The 26,793-nt window shown below is 46.6% G+C and overlaps 1 protein-coding gene across 5 annotated transcripts in view; it reads right to left on the bottom strand.

Annotated features, from left to right (window-relative positions):
- The window catches only part of AFF2 (ALF transcription elongation factor 2), a gene marked incomplete at both ends in the record, with an annotated part of 417,693 nt that overhangs the window by 72,271 nt on the left and 318,629 nt on the right, over window positions 1–26,793 (bottom strand). For all 5 annotated transcript variants that reach the window (XM_084259153.1, XM_084259155.1, XM_084259154.1 and 2 more), the window contains one exon: window positions 11,827–11,923. In XM_084259153.1, the coding sequence (XP_084115279.1) occupies window positions 11,827–11,923 (97 nt within the window). The remainder of the gene's footprint in view (window positions 1–11,826; window positions 11,924–26,793) is intronic.

The following is a 26,793-nucleotide window of genomic DNA, read 5'->3' as shown; positions in this document are numbered from 1 at the left end:
CTGCAGGTTCTTAGCTGGCCTCTTGCATCCTCTCCTAGCGGGCCGGATGGGGCTGCCGCAGAGGAAGGAGGTGCAGTGGAACGGCTGTCCGTATGTTCTAGGTTCACGTGAGGGAACGCTTCAGCCTGCGTCACTGTGGACACCTGGCTGCACCTTCGGCAGGACAGATCAGCCCAAGAGGACAATTCCAAAATCAGTTTCATTAGCAGACACCAGAAAAGGGCAAGGGACGAGTGAATGTTTGGACCCGCTTCTTCCTGTGGAATCTTTAAGAAAACAAACGCCAAATCACCAAAATGAGGAAATTTCTCTGGGCCTCTCGGCCTGCATCGCCTTAGATATGGAGCCTGGTTCCAGTTTATTGCTGAACTCATTGATCTGTATTCAGTCCATTTATCATTCATGAAAAGAGCTAGTGATCTTCACAGTATATTAGAAGAAACAACTCAGATCATCTGTCAACAGCCCTCTTCTTTCTGTTTCCCTCTCCACAGGGATTGCATCTCCTTCGATTCTTCTGGAATTAAAATGTTGCTAAGCAACACAGCTGGGGGCGCTGATGGCAGAATGGCTACAGTCTATCAAAGTGTTTAAGCACCTGGAGGGTTTTAGTGATGATTTTTTTTTTCATACTTCTGTAGCATAATTATGTAATCAGAACCACACTAGTGCTGCCCTAGACTTTCTCAGGCATTAGAAATAACATTTAACGCAGGGAGTGCCGAAGCAGTGGCTTGACAACTCAGGGTGGTTCAGGCCTTTTAAAAAGTATCCAATTGGAGACCTTCATATTTGGGAATCCTGGAGGTGGGTGAGAGTTTAAGAGATGAAGAAAACCCCACTGTAAATCATACTGCAGAGGCAACCCTTTGCCACAGACACAACTTTTCAGCTCACATTGGACATGGCATTCTGGGACACCACTGCGCGCGCATACGGAATCCTAAGCAGAACAAGTCAATGCACACAGAAGCGATTACTTTTTATAATATTTTTTTCTTTATACATACAAGAACAGAGGTGCAGGCCAGAGGTGCAGGGGGTGAGAGGATTCCCCATAGACAGAGTGGGGAGCAGAACAGGCAGAGCTACTGAAATACACTGCTGAGGGGAGCAACGGAGAGACAGGAGAGGTCTGCTGTGCCAGGGATCGAACTCAGGACGAGGCAGTGATTGTGCTGAGATTTAAACCCCAGGCTGCCAAGGAGGCCCCGGAAGTGATTACTTTTTAAATGAATGAGACACTTTCCAGCTTCAGACATCAGTGCTGGAAATCTACGTCCTTCTCTTCTATTAAGTCTCAGGTTCCACTGTAAGATACATGCCCATTCATATCCGGGCACTTTTTTTTGGCTTGGAATTCAAAACTCATTTTCTCGCCATCTGTGTGTGAGGTTGAATTTTGGCAAGTGGTAAAATAGTAAGAAAGCTGTGGAAAGCTGAAGAAAACAGGTGAAAATGATAAAATAAAGACCATGTGGTGGGAGGGGCCAAGTCATGTCTCAGGCATCCCAAGGCATTTGGGATGTGAATGCCTGCCCCGAGTAGTCTGCCTCTTGCACCTTTTATCTCCTCCAATCCTGGATGCTTTGTAGTGGGGTGTGGTGGCACTGGAGGACACCATTGTGCAAAGCACACGAATCCACTCTTTCCAACCCCTTAAAATGCAAGCATCTGCTCTGGAAGACTTAGGTTACCAAGAAGTCATGGGCATGGCGTACAAGTGGCTTCTGGATGTGATGGGAGGGAGGAGCGTGCTACTGGCAGGAGTCACAGAGGGCAGAAATCAAAGTGACTTAACCTGGCTTTGATTCAGTGACATGTTTTTTGAAAATGTCATCTCCTCTATGCTTCGGGACTGACTGTCAATTAGATCCAGTAATTTTACTTTGATCAGGAGGAACATAATCATGTTTGAGGCCAGTTTCTTTGAAACTTAGGCCTTTCTCTACTGCCATTAGAGGAAAATAACTTCATTCAAATTAATTTTTTCTGGGTGGCTGGGCTATTGATTGAAAATGTCTGTGCCAAGAGGTTCTCTTCTCTTTGAAAATTAACTCAGGAGCATTCTGGAGTCCCAGCAGCTCGTCACCTTTAATCTCTAAACTAAATGGTCACAGAAAGCCACCACCAGACATGACACACAGCTCACAATTTGTGTTCTTCTCTTTCACTGTAAGTGGACTGTTTTAGGCATGCTACAAGACATTAATTAAGAGACTTTGACTTTGACAGAAAGTTGAGTAAACTATTTGTATGCAAACTATATATGCCTCTAAGGTCAAAGAATCAGTCTGCAAAATATAAGGAGAAATTCCTCTTTTGAAATTATGGGACATGAAAGATAAGAAACTGGCAAAACACAGCAAAAGTAATTGTTTGACTTGGTGAAAAATATACAGTTTCATAGAAGGAAGGGGTGCAGAGTGGAGGGAGCAGAAGGAGGGAAGTGGACAGGACATGGGCACAGAAGCTGTGATTGAGCGGAAGTGAAACAGGGGCACATTTGGAGGGGTGAGGCTGTACTCCCCAAATCATATAGTTATGGAAACAACGGACAAATTAAGAATATTGGGGGGGAAGGTGAAGACAATTCCAAACTCTACATGCATCCGCCAGAATGTGAGGACCTTGCAGGGAATCCGAAAGAAGTGATGTGCACTGAGCTCAGAGAGGGCGACACACTGGATGCCAGCTCGTTTTGAGTTTAAAAACATACATCAACTGATCGGGAAACGGGCTGGCTCGTTACCAGATACGCTGCTAAGTTGTAATATCTATAATGCTTTCAAAACCTGTATTCCACGTCTCTGCGCCACGATTCCCTAAGATATTTATCATGCCATGGAGGGAGCTCTAGGATCAGAAAGGATGAGAAAAGAAATTTAGACGGCGACCGCATGTACACCAACATGGGCTGGGAGGCACCGGCCTGCAGTTGGGAGCAAACCCCAAAGCACTGGCTTCTAGTCCCAGCTTCCCTGCTCACCGTCACTGCCAGCATGGCCTCAGCCCTGAGGCTGGCACCTCACTTTACAAATGCAGATGCGCACTCCTACCCCTTCTCCTACCCCTTCTCCTACCCCTTCTCCATCAACCGTGCTTGTGAGCACCCACCCTAGAAACAGCACTAGAGAGGTCTAGAAAGCTGTGTGGCTGTCCTGGCAAGGACTGGGATAGCGCTCTGTGCCTCTCTGCAGAGCAGCAGTTCTGAATGAAATGCTTCTGTCAGTTTAGTCCAGCAGGAGGGGGCCCCACCCCCTCCACATTCCCAGCAGCCTTTGCCCGGAGCCTTCTCAGGGACTGGTGGGGGAGCAGGAAGGGTGCCCGGGTGCTGTGGTGCATGAGTGTGTGTGCCTACAGTTCAGTCCCTCTTTCTCTCACCCTCGAAGCGCCCCTCTTTTCCAGCGTGTCATCTCACCCCTCACTCTATCAGACGGGCTCTTGTTCACTAACATTTGACCATGAGGTTGGGCAGTGCGGAGGCTGCTCTCCCAGGCGGGCACCCTCCGTGCTGTGGCATCTTGAGAAATTATATTCCCAGGAAGAAGGCACTTCTCTCATTCCAAGGAGTGTTTACGAGCTGATTCTCCTCTCATTACCGGTATTGTACTCTTCCTGGCGCCCTGCTAAGCAGCAAATTTATGTTCTCAGGAGGGCCAAGCCGACTAAGGACATGCTCGTAGTTGCTCATTCACTCGATCTGTCTTCCTGGAAATGAGAAGGACGTTGTCTTTCTGTTGTTCTGACAATCCTTTCGCTGCACTGAAGCTGAAGTGACTCAGGAATCACGCTGAATGACATGAACTATAAAATCTAGTGTGATCATAAAAACGTAGAAATAATAAAGGAAGGGCGGGAAGGAAGAAGGAAGGAAGAGGCGGACAGACGGCAGGTGGGCAGGAGGGAGTGGTGGGCGGACAGTGTGTCTGCTGCGTCCCAGCCTCCACAGCTTACTGAACACCCTGTTTCTTCAGGCAGAAAGGGCTGCAGGTGAAGTGTAAGGCAGTTTCTGGCCATTTTTTATAAACTGATGCAACTTCCTCAGAATTCTGTCCAGTGAGCACATGTCCTTAACTCTGACTCCAGCCCAACAGCGATATACACAACGTGAAAAATCATTGAGAGAATCTTGGGCTTGCAAGAAGCAGGCCGCAAACTGTCATATCCAGACGCAGGACAAGGCTGCCCTGCACCAGGAAATGTATGGGAAGCAAACCACAGCAATCTGTTTCCTGTTCAATGCTGTCGAAGTGAGCAGCCTGACGCCGAGAGACGGTGGGGCAGCAGGCCCCCTGACAAGGCTGTGGGCTATGTTTGCAGGTACCTCTGTTTCTCTTAAGCAGTAATAACACTGTCAGTCAAGCATAAAATGGGATTCTCGCAGCACTGCTCCACGTGGCTCCCCCAGCTCCTGCTTACATGTTTCTCCCTGGCACCCTCCTGGCAGACCCTCCCCAGCTGGGTGTGTACACCACGCTTCCCGACGGAGTGAAAAGTCAATCATTCAGAAAATTTCAAATCTCCTGGAGTCAAGACAGAAAACTCAATTGCATTGGCTTTGGGTTTCTATGTTTTACCTTTTTTATTTTCTTTTAGTTTTCATGACCTGTTCTGTGAGACAGGCCCATGCCTTTACTAGCACCATGTACTGGGAAATTGCATCAACCGTCTAGGTTCAGAAGGAAAGTCCTCTATCAAGAAATGAACTCATCATCAGTGTATTCAGAGGGTCCAAAATCAATGCCTACACAATTGGTTAAATCAATTAAAGAGACATATACTGAGAGCACTTGCCCAAATATAAAAATGAATTGCTTAATTACAGCATTTAAATAGATTTCACTGGAATGAATAAAACAGCGAGAGGCTTCTATTATATCCTATAGGCTGGGGTTTCAGCTGGCAGCGTGCACGCATAGCTTGAATTGCAGATTAAGAGGAGAGAATGTCACTGGCGCTCTGCAACCCCCAGAAGCCTGCCTGCAGCAGGAACCACCCCCCCCCCCCGCCCCAGATCCCTGCAAGCCACTGATGGTTGCTGAGAGGGTATGTGGGCCCAGCCTGATTTTGAACCTTGAAACTTGAAGCAAAAACAGGTTCTTTCTCATAAGAGTATTAGGGCCTCCCTGGTGGCACAGGGGTTAAAGACACATTGCCATCAAGCTATCACCAGTCACTGTGGCATGAGTTCAATTCCTGGCCAGGGAGCTGACCCACATGGTACAGTAGACCTCTCCTGTCTCGCCCGCTGCTCCCCTCAGCAGTGTATTTCAGTAGATATGCCTGTTCTGCTCCCCACTGTCTCTGGTGAATCCTCTCACCCCCCAACCCTGCACCTCTGGCCTGTACCCCAGTTCTTGTATGCATAAATAAATCTTTAAAAATAAAGAGTATTGGGCTTTCCCGTTTTAATTGAGTTCATTGTTTTCTCTGCATAAACAAAGTTGGCCACTGTTCGACATAATGGGGGCAGGAAAAGAATTTTGATAGGAAGCGATTGGAGGAAGTATGTTCTATGTGGGGGATCCTGGGTCTTACACCCAGTAGTCATTTCATTAACAGTGACTGGATAAGTCACGTGGGGCGATTGTGGCACCCAAGTGGACTGCACATGGCTCTTGTGGAAGTACAGGAGGGTCCCAAGGTCTGTGCTGAGAGAAAAGAGACTTGGGAAGAAAAGCTACTGCACGTGGGAGTCTCAGTGACATCCCGAAGAGAAGGGGTGACATCCAAAGAGAAGGGGGCTTGGAGCAGCGCCGCCAGGTGAATGTTCCATCCCACTTTCTGGCAGAGGCTGAGCCTTCCTCAGTTTTCCCACAGCTGCGGCCAGCTCCATCCTTCCTACCTGTCACCTGGACAGAGCAGGCCCCAGCCGCGCCACTGCTCTGCTGGTCTCCCTGCTCGTAGCCCACCGGATGCTCCTCTCTGATCATAGCACTCTCATTCTCAGACTCCTTCCTGGCTTCCCAAGGCTCCTTGAACTACTTATCAACCTCACCTAAGGCCAGCTGAACAGCCGCCTCATAGCAGACCTTACTTGTCCCTCCATGTAGATGTCATTCACATGGCAACCAGTAGGAGTTTCTTGAGTGTCTGGCCCAAAGATGATGTGCTAACAGGATCCAGAAGTACATATGTTCCATTAAGGGTTGATCCCTTCAGACTGGCTATTTTGCTGGATAGAAAACCCTTTAGCAAGATTCATTTGTCAACTGGCAATTTTCGTTATAACTCAAGTTTTGTTATATTGTAACTTAATGAAAAATGCACCGTCATTGGTGAAGCTTCTTTCACTCTAAAGAGTCATCTGTCGACACTAATCATTGTCTAGGTACAGTAAATATGGAGATGCCAGGCAGAGCATCTCAGTACTGGTTTGAATTATTTATTCTCCCCATTAGAAGGGCCAATGTAAGTGGCACTTGATTACTCTGTTCCCCTGGTGTTTGTGGATTTGAAAATTCAATTTTTTCCCTCCTCGCCAACCCAAGCCCTCTTGCTGCTGATGCTAGGAGGGCACCCTTCACAAAATGACATATGTCCCTTGGTGAGAGACAGTAAATCAATACCTAGTAGGGGTTCGCTCTTTCTACCATGTGTAACCAGAAAAGTGGGGTTCTCGGTGTATAGTAGATACTCAGTGATTAAAGCATCCCAAAGCCTACATGGGAGCAGATGCTGATAATAGATCTTCAGCATTGGTAGGTGATGTGTTTGGGATTTCTGCTCCTTGAGAGTACTGCATCCATCTTTATCCATCTACCAACTACCAACTGACTTCTCCGTGCCCCACCGTCCTTACTGGCAAAATTAGGTAGCTGGAGTAAGGGCTTGACATGGTCACTTTAAGGTCTGGTATTCTCCATTTTAATATACATAGTCACATTTCAACATACATAGAGATACTATGTGATCCATGGCTGAATGTGGAACTTGGGTTCTCCGCCATGAGCAAATCCAACATTGATGGGTGTTGATAGGAAATATTCTAAAGGCTGCCATGAGACATGCTGGGAAATGTGGGTCAAGTGCTCACTACAGCTCGGAGAGTTCTGTGGCTGCTACCTGGCCACCCACCTGCATGTCAATGGTCATCTTGGATGGGTCACTAACCTCAGGTGTGGGCACCTCCTCTGTGTGCACACAATGCACATGCTCTTTCTGCAGCTAAATATGACATAGCTGCCTAAGAAAGAGACCTATTGGGCTTTCCATTCAGGACAAGGCTGTGCTTGCAGCCCACCTGGAAGTTTTTTCAGCCATTGGCAGACATTTGGGGACAGGCTAACCCCTTCCTGGGTCCTGAAGCAAAGCTCCAGTAAAATTTTCAAAGCTAGCATATACATTTCAAAATGTTTCATTTTCAGTTTGGCAAAATGCTTCATTACACAGCTTGGACAGGAGATGTTCATATGGCCCTAGAGTTTACTAGAACCCCGATTCAACTCGAGACTTGGAAACGCGAATAAACGTAGGTACTCGAGATAGCTTGCCTGGCACTTGTTGACCAAGGGCTCCGAGACAGAGCCCTCAAGCTCCAAAGGTGAATTTGGGACCCAACTTGGGGTGATGAAGGGGCCCACGGAAGAGAACATGCTGGCACCAAACAAAGAGCGGGGTGAGAGTGGAGAGAGGACCACACCTCGAGCCACCTCTTCCAGTCCAGGGGCAGAGACGGGGGCAACAAGGTGACACTTCTTCCTTCCAGTGCTTCCTTTCAAATGGACTTAGCGGTCCCCAGCATCCCAGAGGAGGCTGCTACTCCTGTCACCCTCTCTTCAAAGCCAGACACGTGCTGTGTGCTCTTTATGGACAAAGGCTGCGGGCGCCCTGTCGTACACGAGAGCTATGGATCTGAACATAGCAGTTCGGACCCATTTCTGTTTCCTCCTGGCCCCTGTCTTTTCAAAGTCATGGTGAGAAAAGTGTTAAGATAAGCAAAATGGCCACTGGCTCTGCGCCTGAAATGCTCCCAGAGAGAACTCATCACGTGAGCACAACCTGGAAGGACGCGGCGCTTCTGTGCACCTCTGTGCATGCGGCCAACATTCTCGGGATTACAATAAAAAGGCTATGTATCGAGAGTACAAGTCAAAATATTTGGTGCTAAAAGCAGAAGACCTAATTACAATGAAAAAATGCAGCGTGCAGGTTTCTAAACAGTCACAGACTTGCCTTGAGCATATTAAAAATCACATCATCCAAAAGCCCTAAGCAGTTTCTTATTAATCTAGTCTCTGTGCTAATACAGTCAAATGGGAAACAAAATCTTGGGATAGGAAGGCCAATGTTATTCTATTAACCTTATATGTTATCCTATTTACTTTCCTGTCTTTAATGAATAAATTAAAATGTCCTCTCATTCTCTAATTGCCCGATGGAGTACGAGAATGTGCTGCTTTTATTCAGCTGAATTCTGCGGCCTTCACAGCCCAAACACTATCATTTTGTGGGGGATTTCAATGAAAGGCAATGACAGATAAACTGTTTACATTAAAAGACTCTCTCAAAGTTATTTTGCACCTGGTTTCATCCTAATCCATCTGCTGTTTCTAGAGCTCTGACAGGCTGACCCCTCTCGCTGTCATTACTGAAGGCTGATAACAAAGTAAATGGAAATGGAGTGAAACCTTGGGGAGGTAACAACTTGTTCAGCATGATGAGGGAGAACTGAGGCTAAAAAATAGGAATGATTACAGCAGGGAAGAGTATCTGTTGTCACAACTAATGTGTTCACTCTAGCTCATCAGCTTCAAAAGAGCAGCTGATAGCAGCAGCAACATTTATTGCATCTTTTTTCATTAGTGAACCTTAAACACAAAAGTGGCTTTAATTGAACTTGGCAACTATGTTTGGAGCTTTCAACATGCATCACAGGTGGAAGGGATCCCAAAGTCACCGGGATGTTCTAATTTTCGGCTACCATGCAATTCGTCTCATCTGCAATTATCAAGGAGCAACCCGCCAGCGAGCTGGCCCAGCAGTAACAACAAAAACAAAGAAAGAAAATTGGATCAAACACGGAGCTCCAAGAAAATAGAGAGAAAAAAAATGGGATCAAATATAAAACCAGAATCAAGAACTCAGATTAAAAGTAAGCTGCTCGGTGTGAGATAGTGATCTTCAGATACACAATTAAAACGGTGCTGTGGAGGAGCAGAGTTAGGAAGACAACGTTTTTCTGTACATGTTCACATCTCAAGGTGGGGCTCTGCTGCTGGCATCTGGTTGAAAAGCCCAGACATCCCTGCTAACAAGCTTTGAATTAAGAGCACATTTCTAAGGATACCAGGGAAATTCTCAAGCAGAAAAAGAAAGATTAAATTAAATGAAATTGGGGACATCAGAACTACTTACAAGGATGTACCTAGACAGCACTCACTGAAATACTTTCGGGCACAAAGCGAACTTGAATTGTTCACTCGGGTTGGAAAGCACCCACACACAACCCCTCCAGTTCATGCTGAGAGAGCCCTTTAGCTGAGCTTGGCCGCTAATGGAACTAGCCAGTCGTAGTCCAGTGGGGACTCACCGGGTCACATCTTCCAAGGTTTTAGTCTTATTTACATTCATAACAAGAGGGGACGAGTATGAGCATGCTCTGTGGGCAGTTTCGTTTATGGCCTTTATGCTTTTAAGATCTGCTGCTTCTCATGCCAGTGGAGATAACTGGGCATGAGCTGTGACCAGATCAAACCTGGGCAGAGCAGACCGTCCCACCACCAGGTTACAACAGACCACGGGCTTAGGCTTGTGTAGATCCAACATCATGAGGCCACTCAGTGGAACGCAAAATAGACATTCACCTGGTCCCAGGAAGACGGGCCGGGGGGAGGGGGTGCTGGAGTTTGGCCACCATGCGTACTAAAAACCTTTCTCACAGGTCAAATTGTGGACAGCTTAAAAATGTAAAGACAGTAATTTTAATAAACCTGTCAATACAATTTCTTTGTTAAAAAAAATCAGTTGAGGCTGATTAGGCTGCTTGTATTGAGAGAGAAGCACAAGGTCTGTATCTTTAGATCTGTTATTGAGCTGCAAGCACAGCATCAATAACTGCGTCTCAGCTGTAAATGAAAATTGATTCCTGGTTTAACCCCTCATTTTCAGGGGTTCTTTTAATCCCAAAGAACAGTAGGAGAAAATAATAGACCAAAAGGAAAACTAAGGTTCAGTGGGAGGATGGGGGCGCGCAGGGAAGCCCACACCTACGCAGGCTGAAGCGGCCTGGCCCAGGAATCGTGCCACTCTCCAGCCAACCACTGGTGGCCTCGTCACAGTGTCCCTGGATGAATGGCTTGGAAATGGCAACTCAGTAAGTGTTGTACAGGGCTGAGTTCTGTATGTCTGATGGCAAGAGCAACAGCTGAGGAGTTGAAGCAGAGCGTGCTGACTGACGGACATCGATGACCCCCATGGGATTAATTTCCAACTTTAAAAAGTATGCAGACACTCAGTACAAAACACTGCTTCCAACTCAAACACCATTCTGGAACATTCTGATGTGCTAAGCAGTGTCAGATGATTTTGCCTGTACTCATTTGCCTAATCATTGAATCATCACTATGACCCAAAGAGGCAGGTGTGATTGTTACCTGCATTTTGTAGACCCCTAGGTCCTGCATAGATGCCAAGGTCACCCAGCAAGAGGCAGTCAGGATTCGAACCTGTGTCCATCCAGCCGCAAACCTCTCCAACATGTGCCAGCACTGCCACGCCACCTTAGAAGGCAACATGGACACATCTGCGTCCCTAACTGTCCCAGCTGAGAACGCAAGACAACAGGGAGGCAGCTGTGCCTGCTCTTGCTAAAGCATTGAAGTTTGGCCTCATAACACTGTAAATTACACTGAATGGGAAGCGTCCTGGCATAGTGAAAAATTACAGATGGAAAGCATCAGGTGAGCCTTGGGAGCTTTTCTTCAGCTTTTCTTGCAGGCTCCTCACAAAATATTGAGTATGAAATTCTGTCTTTGTCAACCATCTTGAAATCCCAGTGCATGAGCATCCCCCAAACCGCCTATTTGTAGCTGTATAACTCAATAAACTTCACCACGTGAAGAATGTGGCCAGGTGTTGGTTTTAAAACGCCTATTCTGTGTTCCTTCTTGGATGCTATAGACACACCCAGGACTCCACATTCTGGATGGTTCTTGTTCACAGAGAAAATATACAAGCTGCCATCACTGGCCCTGACTCTACGTGACCATTTTCATGATGCGTCAATGACCTTTCCAATCAAGACATCCAGTGGCAATGCCGCCAGCACGCTCCTGCCAGCGGACTTGCTGGTCTGTACTGTAAAGACAGTACTGACAGTACAGAGGGGGAGGTCAGGCAGCAGCAAGTTTTCACCAGATGTGTTGTTTTTGCCAAATGCTTTTTGCTTGAAGGTTGTGCCAACCTCCAGATGTTGGGGCTGATTCTCATCTGTGTTCTCAAGTGGTGCCCCTGGGCAGTGGGGGTGGCACTGTTCCACGTATCCCCTCATGAACTCACGTGTGTGGGCTCTAAGCCTTCCACTGAGTCAGAGAAAGAAACTTACACTCACCCCAAACATTACTCAGTCCAAGAAAGGGGAGACAGTTGCTGTTGGCTGCCGGCGACCCCAGCACGGCAGTTTGCAAGCGCTCAGCCTCTACACCCTATAGCTTTGGCAACATGGGCGCTGAGCCGCCCTGCTCCAGACGGCACCTATCTTGGCTTCTCCCCTCTCTCCGAAGCACGCAGACAATGCATGGTAGGTTTGCAGAGGGCAGAACCTTTCCAGTGCCTTCTGCTCCCTCCCCTCAGGTTCTAAACTGAGCCCTAAGCTGCTCTTACCTGGTAGAGCTCAGTGGCAGTGCAGTGCGTGGCCAAGGTCTTCACAGGCTCAAGGTCATCTTCATCGCTGCTCAGCTTCAGGTCATCCTCAAGCATCCTACGAGAAAGGCAGAGTGGCGCCTGGGTTAGGAAGAATCTTTTCTGAACATTCTCAGACACATCTTGCAACAAGGATAAAATATCGGCGCTACAATGTGACAGCTGCAATTCCGTCAAAGGTGCAGAGGGAACCAAGATTCTTGCAGCTAATTAGATATTTGAGCTCTTATATTTATGTCGGGTCTGACTCACGTCTTCCCTCTCTACTTTCCTCTAAATCAAGGGGAAAAGGGGGACTATTTCAGCTCCTCCAGAGATGACGGGGGTCTATATATTTTTACTACTGAAAGTGTAATAAATGGGCTGATCAATCACCGCGGAGGCAGGACGTGCCACAGCATCTCTATGGGAAGAGACACTCCGAGGCCCGGGAAGAGCAGGGCATGCCCACAGCCTAGCTCGCAGGAGACTGTTGCCCAAGCCTGCCAGGGTACCCTGGATGTCAGAGGGAGAAGGCCCAGTGAGCTTCCACTGCCTTCTAGAGCTCTCTGCAAGGTGGCAGCACGGTGGCCACAAAATAGCTGGGCAAGAAATGGCTAGTCGGAGCCTCCCCGGTGGCGTAGCGGTTGAGCGCTGGGTTGCGAAGCTGCCCGCAGCCTCTGCAGCACCGGTTCGATCCCCGGCTGCTCTCCGGCCACCGGAGGAGGGTCCCACCTGGCGTGCAGACCTCTCCTGCCGCCCGCTGCTCCCCTCAGCTGTGAATTTCAATCTGTCTGCCTGTTCTGCTCCCCGCTCTGGCTCTGGTGAATTCTCTCACCCTCCCGCGCTTCTGACTGTGCCCAGTGCTTGTATAAATAAATAAATAAATCTTAAAAAAAATAATAAAAAATAGAAATGGCTAGTCATTAACCTTTTGATATATGACCGATCTCATCCTGTAAAATTTGATCCAAGAGCTGTAAGCCCACGCTGTGGGTAAGACATCGCTCTCTCCTAGGGCAATGTACCTGAAAAATATGAGTGGTCTGAATTTTGGTGATGAACTAGCACTTTCCAAATTGTTTATCGAGCACTAGCCTTTTGTTTCCGTGGGGCTGTGAATCCCAGTGCCGCCCGCTCCATTGCAAATCTGAGGCGCAGCAGGAAGAGGGACTTCCTACCTTAAGATCCCAGTCACACAGCCTCCCAGGATGAACTGGCCTTAATATTTTTATTTATGAAATACTTAAGTCGATTAAATATTTATTAAAAACTAAATATTTCTTTAGACTTCAAGTGGGGGCAGGCCCAGCAGTTTTGGATTAATTACCATTTTGGGGTGATGTGCCCTCCCTTCCTCCTTCCTTCCTTCCTTCCTTCCACTCAGGCTCAGCTCCCAGGCTAGGATTTCTCTTCCTCTGCTCTGGACATCCTGTTTTCCCTTGATAGCACAAAGAGATCCCAACTTTCCAGAAAGATCCGCCATGTCAGAAGAACCGCCATGTCAGAAAGAACGCCGTGTGCCCTGCCCCACCCGCAGCTCAGCTGGATCACCGCACAGGACCTCCTGCCCAGTGCTGTCCTCCAACAGTTCCTCATTCCCTTGTCGGCAGAGGGGGCGACTTCCTTCTACGTGGTGACTGCCATGTTTCTCCTTCCTTCCAGAGAGGCCTTCTCCGACACACCATAGCCCACCACCCTCATTTTGCACACAGAAAGGTCCTTCGGAGCCCGCTGCTTTGCTCAACGTGCCAGAGCTAGTCAGTGCTAAAGCCAGTCCCAAAACTCCTGATTCCTGCTTCTGTGTTTTTTTTTTATTTTTCCAGAAGGGAAACTGGAAGAGAAAATGCAGTGCCTACGTTTATAAATAGGGGACCACAGTATTTTAGAGGCTATGTTCAAATGTCAGAGACAGAGTTGGGTCAGAGCGAGTGGGTATCTGACAACCCTCTCCAAAGAAAGCACAGCTCCCCCACTTTCACACCCAGCCACCTCAGCCCAGGAGGTGCTCACTGAGGTCTGAAAAGCAAAGACTCCTGTAAAGGATGGTTGGTGGGAAGGACAGCTGTCAGAGCTGCTTTCATACGAGCTGAATGTGCAGGATTTATGACTGTCCTTCAGGAGACTAATGGGTGTTTTGAAGATCTTACACAGGGAGACTCGGTGTATCTCGGCATTCCTCTTGCAGTTACAGGCTTACGCCTTTGAACAAATAATTCTTTACCGCACACTGTAGTAAATGAAGACTGACCATTCTCCTAATTTATAGAACTCATTCTAAAAGTACTACTGCTGGTCAGAAAGGACTTCGTTTTTGTGTGCGTAAGTGTGCACACACACTTTGACACAGGCAATGTCTCATGTTAATTTACATCTAAGTGTTCAGTAAAAATAAAGGAGCAATGATTTCTGTCATTGGAAGACCCATTTCTGTGGCAGGGAAGGTGTTAAGGATCTGACCAGCAGCGTGCAAGCATGTCCCATTTTCCAGATGGAAACACAGAGACTTAGAGAACGAGAGGAACTTGCTCTTGATCACAGAGCTAGAAAACCATGCAAGCAAACATGGGAGCCAGACCAATTCCAGCCAGAAGTTGAGAGCATATCATGTTTTCCTAGAAGGTGTAACTTACAAAGGAAGGTGAGTTAAAACCAACAGCAACAACAGAAAACCCACAAAACAAAAACGTGTTGATATGGAGTAGAGATGCCTGGATTTCAGTGCTGGTCAGACTCTCATGTCGTGGGAAGTCATTACTGGGCCTTATCTGTGGCCCTCATCTGTGGAATAGGCTACCAGTGTCTCACAGTGAGCTGAGCATAACGTGAGCTAGTGCGTATCTCATGCTTTATGAAAGCACAATATTAAGGCACAGCATCATGACTACTTTGGAAATATGTCATCTCAGTTAGAAACAATCTACATCATTAATGTTATTAACAAGTAATCACAAACAGGAAGTCTTCATGAGCCTCTGTTTTCATAATTTGCTGAACTATCTGAATAAGCCACAGTAACTCCAGAAACCTCTCAAGTCTCAAAAGCCAGATCCAGAAATGGGCTCGCGGTGTTCCTGTTACCCTCCTTCAGGGAGAAGGAGCACAACCAGAGCCAGAGCGTGGAGACCCCGACCCAGCAGCTATTTTACTCGCCAACCAACTGTATATAGTTTGAACATGAAAACTGAAGCTCCCTCACCAAGCATTGTTCTAGAATCAGGCAGCCGATCTACCTGGAGATAGACAGCAAACACTCATCATGTAACCAGCTTGCTATGGATTGCACTGTTAATTAAGGACCATTTGATGAATACACTCAAGTCCTGATAAACACAAGTCAAGCAAGTAACTAGAAAGGCAAACTACCCTTAGTTAGCCATGGAGGTGTTAGAGGTATTATTGCACCCCACAACTTCCCTGGCCTATTAAGCTTTGTTATTGAATATACATGTACTTGGTTGTGTTTCCATCCATAGCTAATGCTTGAACAATACTCGAGAGAAAGTGTAGGATTATGAAAGATTTGGGATTTAATTATGGTAGCAGCACCATTCATATCCATTGCAGTTAAGGAGGGCTCAGCAGAAGAACAGCAATCTCTTCGCATGAGGTGATAATTCCACAGACAAATTCATCACACTCTGGATACCTCGAAATGTGAAGAAAAAAAAAAAAACACTCATAGAAATGCACGACTGTGTGTGTACTCTGAGAAAACAAAGATTGTTCTAATTTTCAGTTAGATGAAAATAGTACAGAGTAGAGTTGTCTCCTCGAAGAAGACCTCAGATGTTTGCTTAGGACCTGGTGGTTTACAATGTCAGTCTCTGTGTGAAAACTGTTGTAATTTTATTGCAACTTATAATTTCTATAGTAGTAAGAAATAAAATAATCTATAAAACTGTGTCAACAAAACCAATTCCTTGCCCTGAAAAGATGATCCTATAAAAGCTCAAATAATGCAATTTGGGGTCGATGAGATGGAATGAACAAAAAGAAGAATGTGAAGGCCTGATGCTCCGGGCCTGGTCACCTCCAGCAACCCTGCCCCTTCACACGGTGGGATGCTCAGGTGGTTTTGAAGAGGGAAAAATAGAGCTTGAAACATTACAGAAAGTCCCAGGTAAATAAAATCTTTAGTTGAGGCAGTGTGGGCTTAGAAACAAGGGCTTGAGAGCCAGAGACCCGAATTCAAATAGAAGATTTTCTAACGAATTTGTGCACTTGAATTAGTTAATAAAATTTTTGAATCTCAATTTTCTCACATTAAAATATATATCTTGGAGAATTTTTGGAAGAACTTGAGAAAGGAACTTTGTACAAATTGCACAGAAATCAATATAGGTAGCTATTGTTTTCATTTTGGTTATTATTGTAATAGTAAGCATTATTACCTGAGAAATGGTACTGCAGAGATTGAGACAATATCTTAAAGAGAAAGTTCTGGTGGCAATCCAAAGGCAGAGGTATCAAGTAGCAAGCACCATTAGAAGTCTTTGATCAGATGAGAGGTTCAGAGATTAAGGGGTTTGGAAAGTTTCAGGATTTGGATATACTCTTCTAGAATGTTCCAAACACATCATGGATGCTTTGGGTTTCCTGAGATTCTCCCAGAGTGAGACCCCTGGAGATTTTGTAGGCCAGTGGCAAGAGGAAACACCCACACATTTCCAAGAGTGAGTTACAAAAAAGTAAGATTGACTCTGATGTCTAACTCCTTATATGTATGGAGCTACCTGCAGACACAGAGGAAGGGGCCAACGTTGGATCCCATTGGGAGTTTTGCTCGCCTGCAGCACCCTGTCTCATGGCCCAGCACCCTCGGGAGGCAGTGCCAATACATACCTGATGGTAAACTTTGTATGTAAGACTGGGTTAGTTGACCCAGAATTAGTTGGGTTAATCTACAGATGGCTGAGTGGTTCTCAGCACCTTTTCGTCAATCACAAAACATCAACAATAGGCCTCACTTACACCCATGAGGAGTGCTATTACCTCTGGCTGAATTCCAGTTTCCAGGTGTCTATGGAGATAGCTACAAGGTTGGTGACATTCAAGGTGACCTTGGTTCTTAAAATCAGAAGTGCCTCTAAATGCAATCTATTTTGGGGGCCTCCCTGGTGGCACAAGGGATTAAGTCTCAGACCTATGAAGCTATCCGCAGCACTATGAAGCTATCTGCAGGCACTGCAGCATGAGTTTGATCCCCAGCCAGGGAACTGACCCACATGGCACAGCAGGCCTCTCCTATCTTGCCTGCTGCTCCCCTCAGCAGTGTATGTCAGTCAATCCACCTGTTCTGCTCCTCACTCTGAATCTGGTGAATCCTCTCACCCCTGACACCACTGGCCTACACCCCAGTTCTTGTATGTATAAATAAATAAAAATAGATCTTAACAAAAGAAAAAGAAATGAATGCAATCTATTTCACCATCACCCAGTGGAAATAGCTACAACATTCCCAAGACATGGCCATAAGCCCTGGGAAGGGCTGCATGTTCTGAACGTCTAGATTTTAAGCCTGGGCAGCAGGCTATAAATACCCTTCGATTGTTCAGCAGCTTTAATTGTTAGGAAAGTTCTGCCAGTTCGGAGTTGTCCTGGGCTTCCTGAGAGTTTCCACATGGTACCCTGCGCCTTTTTCCCTATGGTGCATGCTGGGAGTGAGAGCCAGTACTGTTACCTCCATGGCACAGGGAAGGAGGCTGTTTCTAATTTTGGCTCTGAGCAAAAATGAGAAAGCATAGCTTCTGTCTTGACTGTCTTGGAGTATCCAGGAGACTAGTTCAAATTGCCACTGTCTCATGGCGCCCAGAGCTGATGGCAAGTGGATGAGGCTCCAGATGGCTCCAAATGGCTAACATAGCTGAGCTGGGCTGAGCACCCCGGAGAGTCTGGGGAGGCCTGAACACTTGTGCCTTCCCATCAGGGTATCTTACCGTGGGTCCCCTTCTAGAACAGTATCATAGCTCCACTGATTCCTTAAAGGGCACTTCCTCTTCATAAAGTAGGCTGAGAGGAAGGAAACATGGCTGGCTGAGAATTATTTGGGGTGCTATATATTTTCCTACCTAGGGCTTTGTGGTCTCTGCAGCAGTGAATCACGTGCTGGTAGAAGGAAGGAGATGAGGAGGAGCTGGTGATATTTTCAAAACATTCATTCTGCTTCCCTGAGGTAAAGGCTCCCAGGTTCTGTCTCTGGAGAAGCTGCATTGAAATTTCCCAAGGCTTTAACAATGACCACCCCTCTGGGATCCCTGGATGACCCCAGACTGGGGGTTGTGGCAGCGACACACAGCTGAGCATCCACACTATTCTCAAGGATAAATCTCTAAGATCGATGGGGTCAGGGTCGGGCCCTCTGGCCCAGCGCCACCCACGTGGCCCAAAGGCCGGGTTTCAGTTAGGGTGTACACCCTGAGGATGCAGGCCAGAGAAGCGTGACTTCTAAGGGTGTGGGAAGATGGGCATCTCCTAAGGTCACTCTGACTCCTGCGCACGAGGGCAGCGAGTGGCCCAGGACCAGTTACTCAGAGGACTGGACACGGGCCCTCAGGCCCAGCTGGCCCTCTCTCTCTTCCACTGCCTCTGAGTTAAGGATGGTTTGCACATCCTATTTATTTATTTTTTTACATTTATTTTCTTACCTTGTTGCTCATTTTGGGCAGTATTTGATTTCTCCCCCCAGGTGCAGTCCCTGGAGCTCTCCCTCTCTGCTGCAGCTGTTCGCACATTTTTCAATAGTTGAAGCGAAAATCAAAAGAACAGTAATATTTCTTGGCATAGGAAAATTCTATGGAATGCAAGTGCCTTTATCCACAAGTGCTGTTGCCATCGCCTGGCACAGTGTCTCTGTGCCAGGGTCAGTAGTGGTAACGGGACACTCAGCCACACAGCCTAAGGCTTACTCTCCAGCCTGCCTAAAAACGCTTGCCGACCTCTGCTTCAAGCCAGTGGTTTTTGAACTCTCCTAAACTCAAGACACTTTCCCCCTGGCCAAGTGCAAATGTACATGGGACCCAAACGAACAAAAAGAAACTAAAGCAGGGTTGCCCCCGGGCCACAGCCAGGTCGAGGGGCCTCCAGAGAGCATTGAGGATTAAAGGATGAAGGTAGAAAAACAACTTAATTGGTCAAGTCTCAGCTTTTAGAGGTAATTTTGGCTCCATGGATACTGGATAGGCTCCATGGATAGGATTTAGTTAGAGGAACCTGAATTTAAGCCAACTTACCTTTTCTGAATCTTAGTTAACTCTCTGTGTAATGGGAATGAAATAAGATCCAGGAAATGCCCAGCTCTCTGTGTGGTCAGGGTGCTGAGCACATAAAAGTCAAAAGTAGGAAAGACTGAAGAGTCCTTCCCTAGATGTGCTTGTGCTATGTGCAGATGTCTGTCTATGTTGCATACAGAAGCCGAGGCTAGTAGCTTGTGCCCTCATGGAGATGACGACTGACTTGTAGCCAACTGCCACCTCCTCAACCTGGAACTTGCTTACGATGGGTCACATAAATTCTGCACAATACCCATTTTCTGCTCCATGATCATTATTTTGAATTTGATTTTCATTTTCTTGGCATATTTCTCTGGGTTTTGTAATTTTCTCCCAATGTGACAAGTGAAGCTATTTGCAAATGACATGCTGCCTAATGGAATTTGGGAGTGTTACACACACCAAAACACTGTCGTGTCACTTCCAGGTGTGTGTGTGTGTGTGTGAGTGTGTGTGTGTGTACATATCTAACAGTAGATTTCCCCAGAGAACATCATAAGCAGTGGATCAACCTGGCCCTAAAAACAATTGCTGGGATAATTCCAAAGGAGAAAGAGAATCTTTTATGTCAAAGCATATCCCAAGCATGCGTTCTGAGAGCTGACATTGCATTCTTCAGTGGACTGTACAAGTCATTGGGAACAAAATTCCTTTGAGTCAACAGGGAAAAACATCTGAGTGGAATCATAGGGATTCATCCAAGGCTATTTCCTGGCCCTGCCTGGTATTTATGGGTAAAATAATACTTGAAGGGCTTAAGAGCACAGGTTTGGGAGTTGGGCTGTGCTAAACTTGAACCCCAGCTTTAAGACTTAATATGGACTTGGGCAAGTTACTTAACTTTCTTATCTGCAAAATGGAGCCAATAATTGTCCAGAAGGCTAGTGTGAGGATTAAATGAAACTGCATTTCATGGTTGGCAAGTATTTAGTAATTACTATGACAGTATGACTTGGCCTGGCTCTGATTGGTCCCCAACTCTAATAAGCTCGTGCGTTAGCCGTGACAGAGACTCCGTAAACAAGCAATGAGCAGCAACGCTTTATGTTCAGTGCCAGAGGCACGGACGAAGGAACTAAGAGAAGGAATGTCTAAGACTATCTTGGAAGTCTGATGAAAGCCACACAGATGCAGCAATCTTCAAGCGATGCCTTGAAGTCATTATGAACTGCCAGGGGAGAAAGGAAAGGCCTGAGCACAGAGGACAGGCAGGAGTACCAAAACGCTGGAGGTTTCGGGAAGGGTGGGCCCTTGGTCTAGCTGGAGTGTATTAACTGTAGGTGCTGATGAGAAGGGATGGGCCTACAGAGGTAACAAGTTGACACCTTTTTCTAAGACAGTGGGAGAGAGAACAACCAAAGTTTCGAAGCAGAGGAGGGACACTGAGGGTCAGAGGCAGAGATCGCTGCAAGCAAAAAATACAGATTGACTGGGAGAAGGTGGTGCAAGCAAGCGGGCAAGACCCTCTTCTAGTAATCCAGGTATCGAAGGGTAGTGGCCTGGGCTAGGGCAATGGCATGGAGGTGAGGAAAAAGGAGAGACTAGAATGAAGAGACCTGTTGCGATTAGAATCAGCTGAATTGGGACCCGGAGATCTTGCCGTGCAAGGGCGTCTTAGCCACGCTGATGGCTCTGCAGTGGCTCACAAACTCCAAAGCAGGCACGCATCCCCTCCGTCAAGGCCGCCCTTCCGCGGAGATGAGTGCCTCTCCCTTGTCGCGACGGTGTGACGCCTGAGCTTGGACCTTTGCTACCAGAAGGAGTGTGTCTAGTACTCCACCTTTCTCTGTGGATCAGGCCTGGTGAGCTCCACCGCCCATGGATGAGGAGAGGCAGATTTCTTGCCATGAAGCTTTTCTTTTGGGGTTGTCCCTGTCAGCCTTCCTTCAGCTTCTTAGAGCCCCCACGACTGACTAGAGAGCAGAAACCCTGTGGTTACTTGCAAAGTACCTTCCCCTTATGGAAGGTACTACATTACTTATCTCTCTCAGTCAGCTCCTAATTGTTAAAGGATTAAGTAAAGAATTCCTTTATCTCGCTGGCTCATTACGCTCTATCTAAGGAAACTCTTCAAAACAATTGAAATATTAAGTTGCTGCTGAGGGCACTACAGGGCGCCTGTGCAACGGCCAAGCACCTCACACTGAACTCAATGGGACTAGGTTAGTTCTTGGTAGATCTGAGGTGCTGCGTGTCTCTGCTGGCATGCACTAAACTGCTTCTCAATCCCATTTCTACAGAAAGGCATGGAGGCCTGATTACCTGAATTGACACAGCAGATGGCATTTCCTTTCTGAGTTCTTTATGCAGCAGCATAAAGGAAATGCCATCTGCAACTTAGGCCCAGCTAAATGCTGTTTATGAAAATCCTACTTGTTTTATTTGCTCAGGCTTTTCTGTTGCATCAAAATGACCCTCCCCCCCCCAATTTTGTTTAGGGTAGAAGTATAATCCATATTACCACAGTTTCAACCCTACAAAATCCTAAGACTGGGAAGACTTTCTTGGGCACGTGTAGCTTAGGAGACCTGCGAGCAGCAAGTGAGCCTTGGTAGCACCTGATACACACATGCACAAGACAGGCCAAGGCCACGCTGAAGATACAAAAGTCCACTTTTCCGGTCAGACAGCTTCCCCTGATGCTGGCACCAAAAATAGGGGCTGCGGGCAGAGCAAGTTGTGGGGTATTCTATTACTGGGAGCCAGTTCTAGATTTCCGCTAAGGGGGTTCTTTGGCTGCAGCTGTATTCTGCAGGGGATAGGACAGAATGTTCCATCCCTTACCAGAATCTGAGAGACAATGGGAAATTGTCTCATGACAGCTTCTCAGGGGAGACAAGGGGGCAAATGGGAGATGACCTTGAGGTACACCTCGAGGTCTTCAGGTCACTGTCGCACCACGAGGATCGCTGGGACTCAGGCGAGCCTTGGTTCCAGCCTCAGCCCATGGCACCTATTTGGATATTGGCAGGCAGCAGCCACCCAGACTGATACTTATTCCTCACAAGGCATGCTTTTCACCTTCCAGTGCCATGCTGAACAGACTCATTTTCCAGTGGCTTCCATGTCAAGTGCACTGACCACACTAAGTTTAACAAAGGCTAGGCGTCTCATCGCCATAAGCAGGATGGAGGCTGGTGGGCTGGTTTCTCTACTAGGGGTGAAGAATGTGACCAATGGGTGCCGCGGCTTGAGTCCAGGAACACTCATCTTCAAGAACTAGCCAAAGCTCACAGTCCTCGGAGACCAGTACCTCTCCTCTTTGCCAAGTCAACCAACTTGTGCACGGTTTCCAAGTGCAGTGAAAGATTCGGGAGTGGAGCTGCTCTGTAGTCAGACAGGCCCAGGTTCCAGCCCTCACTAGCCAGGTCAGCTTGACGAGGCGTCACTATAGCACCATCTTCTACGACTGATGTAATTATGAAGTGAGATAACCCGCTTCAAGTCCCTTTTCATCAGATGTCATTTCATTTGGAAACAAGGAAAACTAGAGAGAAACGTGCTCTTATGTTGAGGCAAAAATTAAAGGAAGGAAAAGGACGGTATTCTTGCTACAAAGAGCATCTGCTAATATTACACTATCAACTTTTTCAAATCTGGGGAATTCAAATCCACATAAGTTGCAACCAAACTATACATCACAAAATATATTAATCTGCCAGGTTGCAGGAGGGCACAATGAGGTTTAGATGGTGAGATCTACATATCACATCACCAACAAGTAAATTGATAAAAATCATATGATCACCTTGATAGATGCCAAAAGGAGACTTGATAAAATTCCACACTAATTCCTGATCCAGACCCTTTGAAAATCAGCTAGAGCAGGGAACATCCTTGCTGGGTAAGCAATATGCACTGGAAAACTGTCAGTCCAAAGGCATGTTTTAGTAAGTAGAAAGGTTAGATAAATTTTTCAAGCATACATTTAAAAAATGGAATCACAGATGACTGTATTTCAAGTGTTTCTAAAAATATGTATTAATGTTGATTCATTGGGTAGACAGAAGGAATACAAACAGACTAATATCATCCAATGACACCATTTGTTCTGATAATTCCTCCAATTTTAACAGTTTTGAGACATTACATATGGCTTCCGCAGGGATTCTTTCCATGTAGGTAAAGATGAAACTGGAAAGTAACGTGAAAAACCTCAGTTTCCACTTTTGTTTCATAAAGGATGAATCCTTTAAAACATACCCTATTTTATGGGCATTTGTGCCTGTCTGGTGCAAGTTTTATAGATACAGAGATACTAGGGGGCACGACTGAAAATTTGATCCTATTGTTTTACCCAAATGAGAATTGTTTTAGAAGGGGCTCCACAGTGCCTGGACATATATTTTCCCTAAGTAACAGTACGAGACAGGCCTTTCCTCTGGGGAATTCAACGTTTCTGTCAATGCTCTTGGCCATAGAGGCAATCCCGCACTGGCTCTAAGACAGGAATTTTCTGAACATTTTGAGTAATGGCACTGAAATAATTTTACGGCTCCTTCTGTGCATGTTAAATGAGCTCCGTGATATATTTAGCTTTTGCAGAAAACTTGTTTACACTATAAATTATAGCACACGGCACAATTACGTTGATGTGGGAAGTCAGCCAGATTGCGTCACTTCGGCCACCTCTCCAAACCTCCACTCACTGCAAATGAACACTTTGTGGGGCATCAACAAATTCTGAGTGCTTCTTACTGTGACCCTGCAGGAATACATAAGGCCATGGTCTCAGCACTGCCATTGATGCCAAAATAAGAGCTGAATTTCTGTGATAGGAGCATCCTCAGGATGCAGGAGAGCACCGGGTGGCAGCCCTCGCTAAGCTGTTCTGCACTGCCATTCATCAGTGCATTGGAAGGAACGAGCCTTTTCATTCTGAAACACAGAAGTGACCCAGGTGCCTAATGATTGAGGGCTCTGGGATATCCTAATTTCCTAGGAGGTGACACTGCACAAAGGAAAGAGTTGGTAGTTGAATAGACTCAGGCTCCAGCACAGGCTCTTGTAGTTATTAGCTGCGCCAATCGAGGCAAACTGATTGATCTCTTAGTGCCTCCATCTTTGCCTCTAAAACGAGTTTCGAGTCTCCATTTTGCATGGTCATTGTAAAGAGTACCTGAGATAATGTGTGAAAAGAGCCTGACTGTTAATGTTTAATAACTATTACTTGATACCAGGGCAAATAGGAGCCTAATTCTTGTATCAACTCATTTATAAATAAAGTTAAAAGAATTACTCTAGAGGAAACCACCAGGTCTGACTGAAGAAAGTAGTTTAAGCAAAAACAGAGAACCATCAAAGTAGGTTTTCCATCCAGTGGGTAAGCATCTTATGAAACTGGAAATCTACTCTTTCATAATTTGGCCTTAGGTAAAAAGGTGCCAATTCTGAATACTTTCCCCAGAACTAGGGTATTTTTATCAACTGTTTTTTCACATACTCACATTTGTGATAGATGGATAGTTAACTGTCTGGATAGAGGAATGTAGAGAGTGATAAATACAGATATATGGACAGCAGCAGCTACCAATAGTCGCCAACTAATTTCTAGAAGTCGAAAATCTATTCAGAGTAAAAATGGAATCACCCCAATAAAACTGCTCCAGTCATTCTAGGAATAACATATTAGTAAAATGAAAGCATTTTTAACCGTTCACATCACACCTGTCAGATGTATAATTATGACTCGAGGGCTCACACCTTGCCTCTGTCTCACAGTAAATCTAGTTTAGCCAATACTACCTGCTAATAATGATGACTCACTTTATTTTCTCTGTATTTAGGTGAGGAGAATCGGGTTTAGAAAAGTTTTCTAGAAGACCAGGCATAGACAGAGAGAAAATATTTGCCAATTTTCATCTAATGAGAGTCTACAATCTAGAACAAATAAGCAAGACTGGAAACTCAACATTAAAATCGCAGGCAACCCAGCTAAAGAATGAGTCAAGGATCTGAACAGACATTTCTCCAAAGAAGATATGCATATGGCCAAAGGCACACTAGCCATCAGAAAACTAAGTGGAAATAACCCAATACTGTGGAACAATGACAAATGGACAAGTAAGATGTGGTCTAGTCCTACAGTGGAATATTACTCAGCTGTAAAAAGAACAAAGCCCGCCCATCTGCTACAACAGAGACACACCCGGAAAACACAAAAGAACAGATATTGGGTGATGCTGTTTATATGAAAAAATTCTGTTTCTATGAAAACAGCTCCATATAGAGAGAGAGGAAGTAGATTATTAGTTGTCAGATGCTGGGGTGAGGGGAATAGATGTGACTGTCAAGGGCAGGGGGATTCTTCTGTGTTGTTAAAAACATGCTGGAACTGGGTAGTGATAGTAGTGACAGGTGCACAACTCCGCGACTACTAAAACCCACGTAAGTGTCCACTTTCAAAAGTTACCACAAGGAAAGTGGGAAGCGGGGGGAGGGGGTCGATCAGGAGCCAGGGGACAAGGACAGGGTGGGGGATAGATTTGGACTTTTAACAGTGACCTTCATGGGGACACGTACATCCACATGCTGACTCGCAACATCGAGAATGTGCACTGAGATAAACACCTAACACCTCTAGGTTATAAAGCAATGCTACGTCAATAATAAATACATGCTAAACCCACAGGAAAAAGACAAGAGTGGATTTGATAGTATCTGAATCTCAATAACAGAGCTATTTTTAAGAAGTCACAGAGCCCAGCGGGGGAGGAGCCGGGATGCCACTCCTGACCACGCCACTTACCGCTCTACATGACTGAGGCTGGCACCCACATCTGTGGAGAAAAATGCTGAGAGAAAAAGCACTGTGCTTCCCCATCACGCCTTCCCCCCTGCACTTTCCTATGGTAAACCCGCAGCGGGCGCAGCCAGCACGGCCCCGGCGCGGCGCACTCACTACATCACAGAGACAGGTGCCCGCACGGGCAGGGCCAGGCCAGGGAACTTGCAAAAACGCTGCTCTAGCCCCCGCCGACTTCACGGTCTGTGACCCTGAGGCCTCCTCTCCAGAGGCAGGCCGGCGGCACGTGCAGCCTGATAATTTGATCCAATCTGAAGTCAAGCCCGGTGGAAGGGGGCTCTGTCTGTGGGGTAAAGGAGAAGCCGGGGTGAGAGCGCGGATTTGGACTCAGCTCGTGGTTTTATAGTTCCAGGAGCACCCTGAAGCACAGGGTCAGCGCGTGTCTGCAGTCCCTTCTCCCTACTTCCAGGTGGACTGTGGGGCGGCAGTGGCTGCTCCCCCATCGGGTCTGAGGCCTGCAAATGCTCCACCAGCTCACAGATTGTTCTGACACGTGGGATTTAGGGAGCCGGCCTGCTCTGGCCACAATGCTGGCGGGCTGCTCCCGAGGGGATGTGAATGGGAGATCATAAATTCCATTTAAATCGGGGTTCCCACGGGCTGAGGGATCATTTTCCTTTAATCCCCTTCGGGTAGGTGGTGGGCTAGCCTCCAAGGTACAGGACACTTGTGCAGAGGGAGACACTTATGCTGGCCAAGGGCGACATCTGGGGCTGCTTCAGGGACATGCCCTGTCGCTGGGACCATCACGCTCACCGGGGACTAGACTCCAGAGTGGACTCCCTGGCTGGCCACTGGGTTTCGGAGCCTGGAGCGATCGGGGCTCCCCCCCTCTCATTCTTCTTGCCTTTCCTTATTTTTAATCGCCCACCT

Source organism: Talpa europaea (assembly GCF_964194135.1).
Source record: "Talpa europaea genome assembly, chromosome: X".
Taxonomy (NCBI): domain Eukaryota; kingdom Metazoa; phylum Chordata; class Mammalia; order Eulipotyphla; family Talpidae; genus Talpa; species Talpa europaea.
This window is presented reverse-complemented; position numbering and strand designations above follow the sequence as displayed.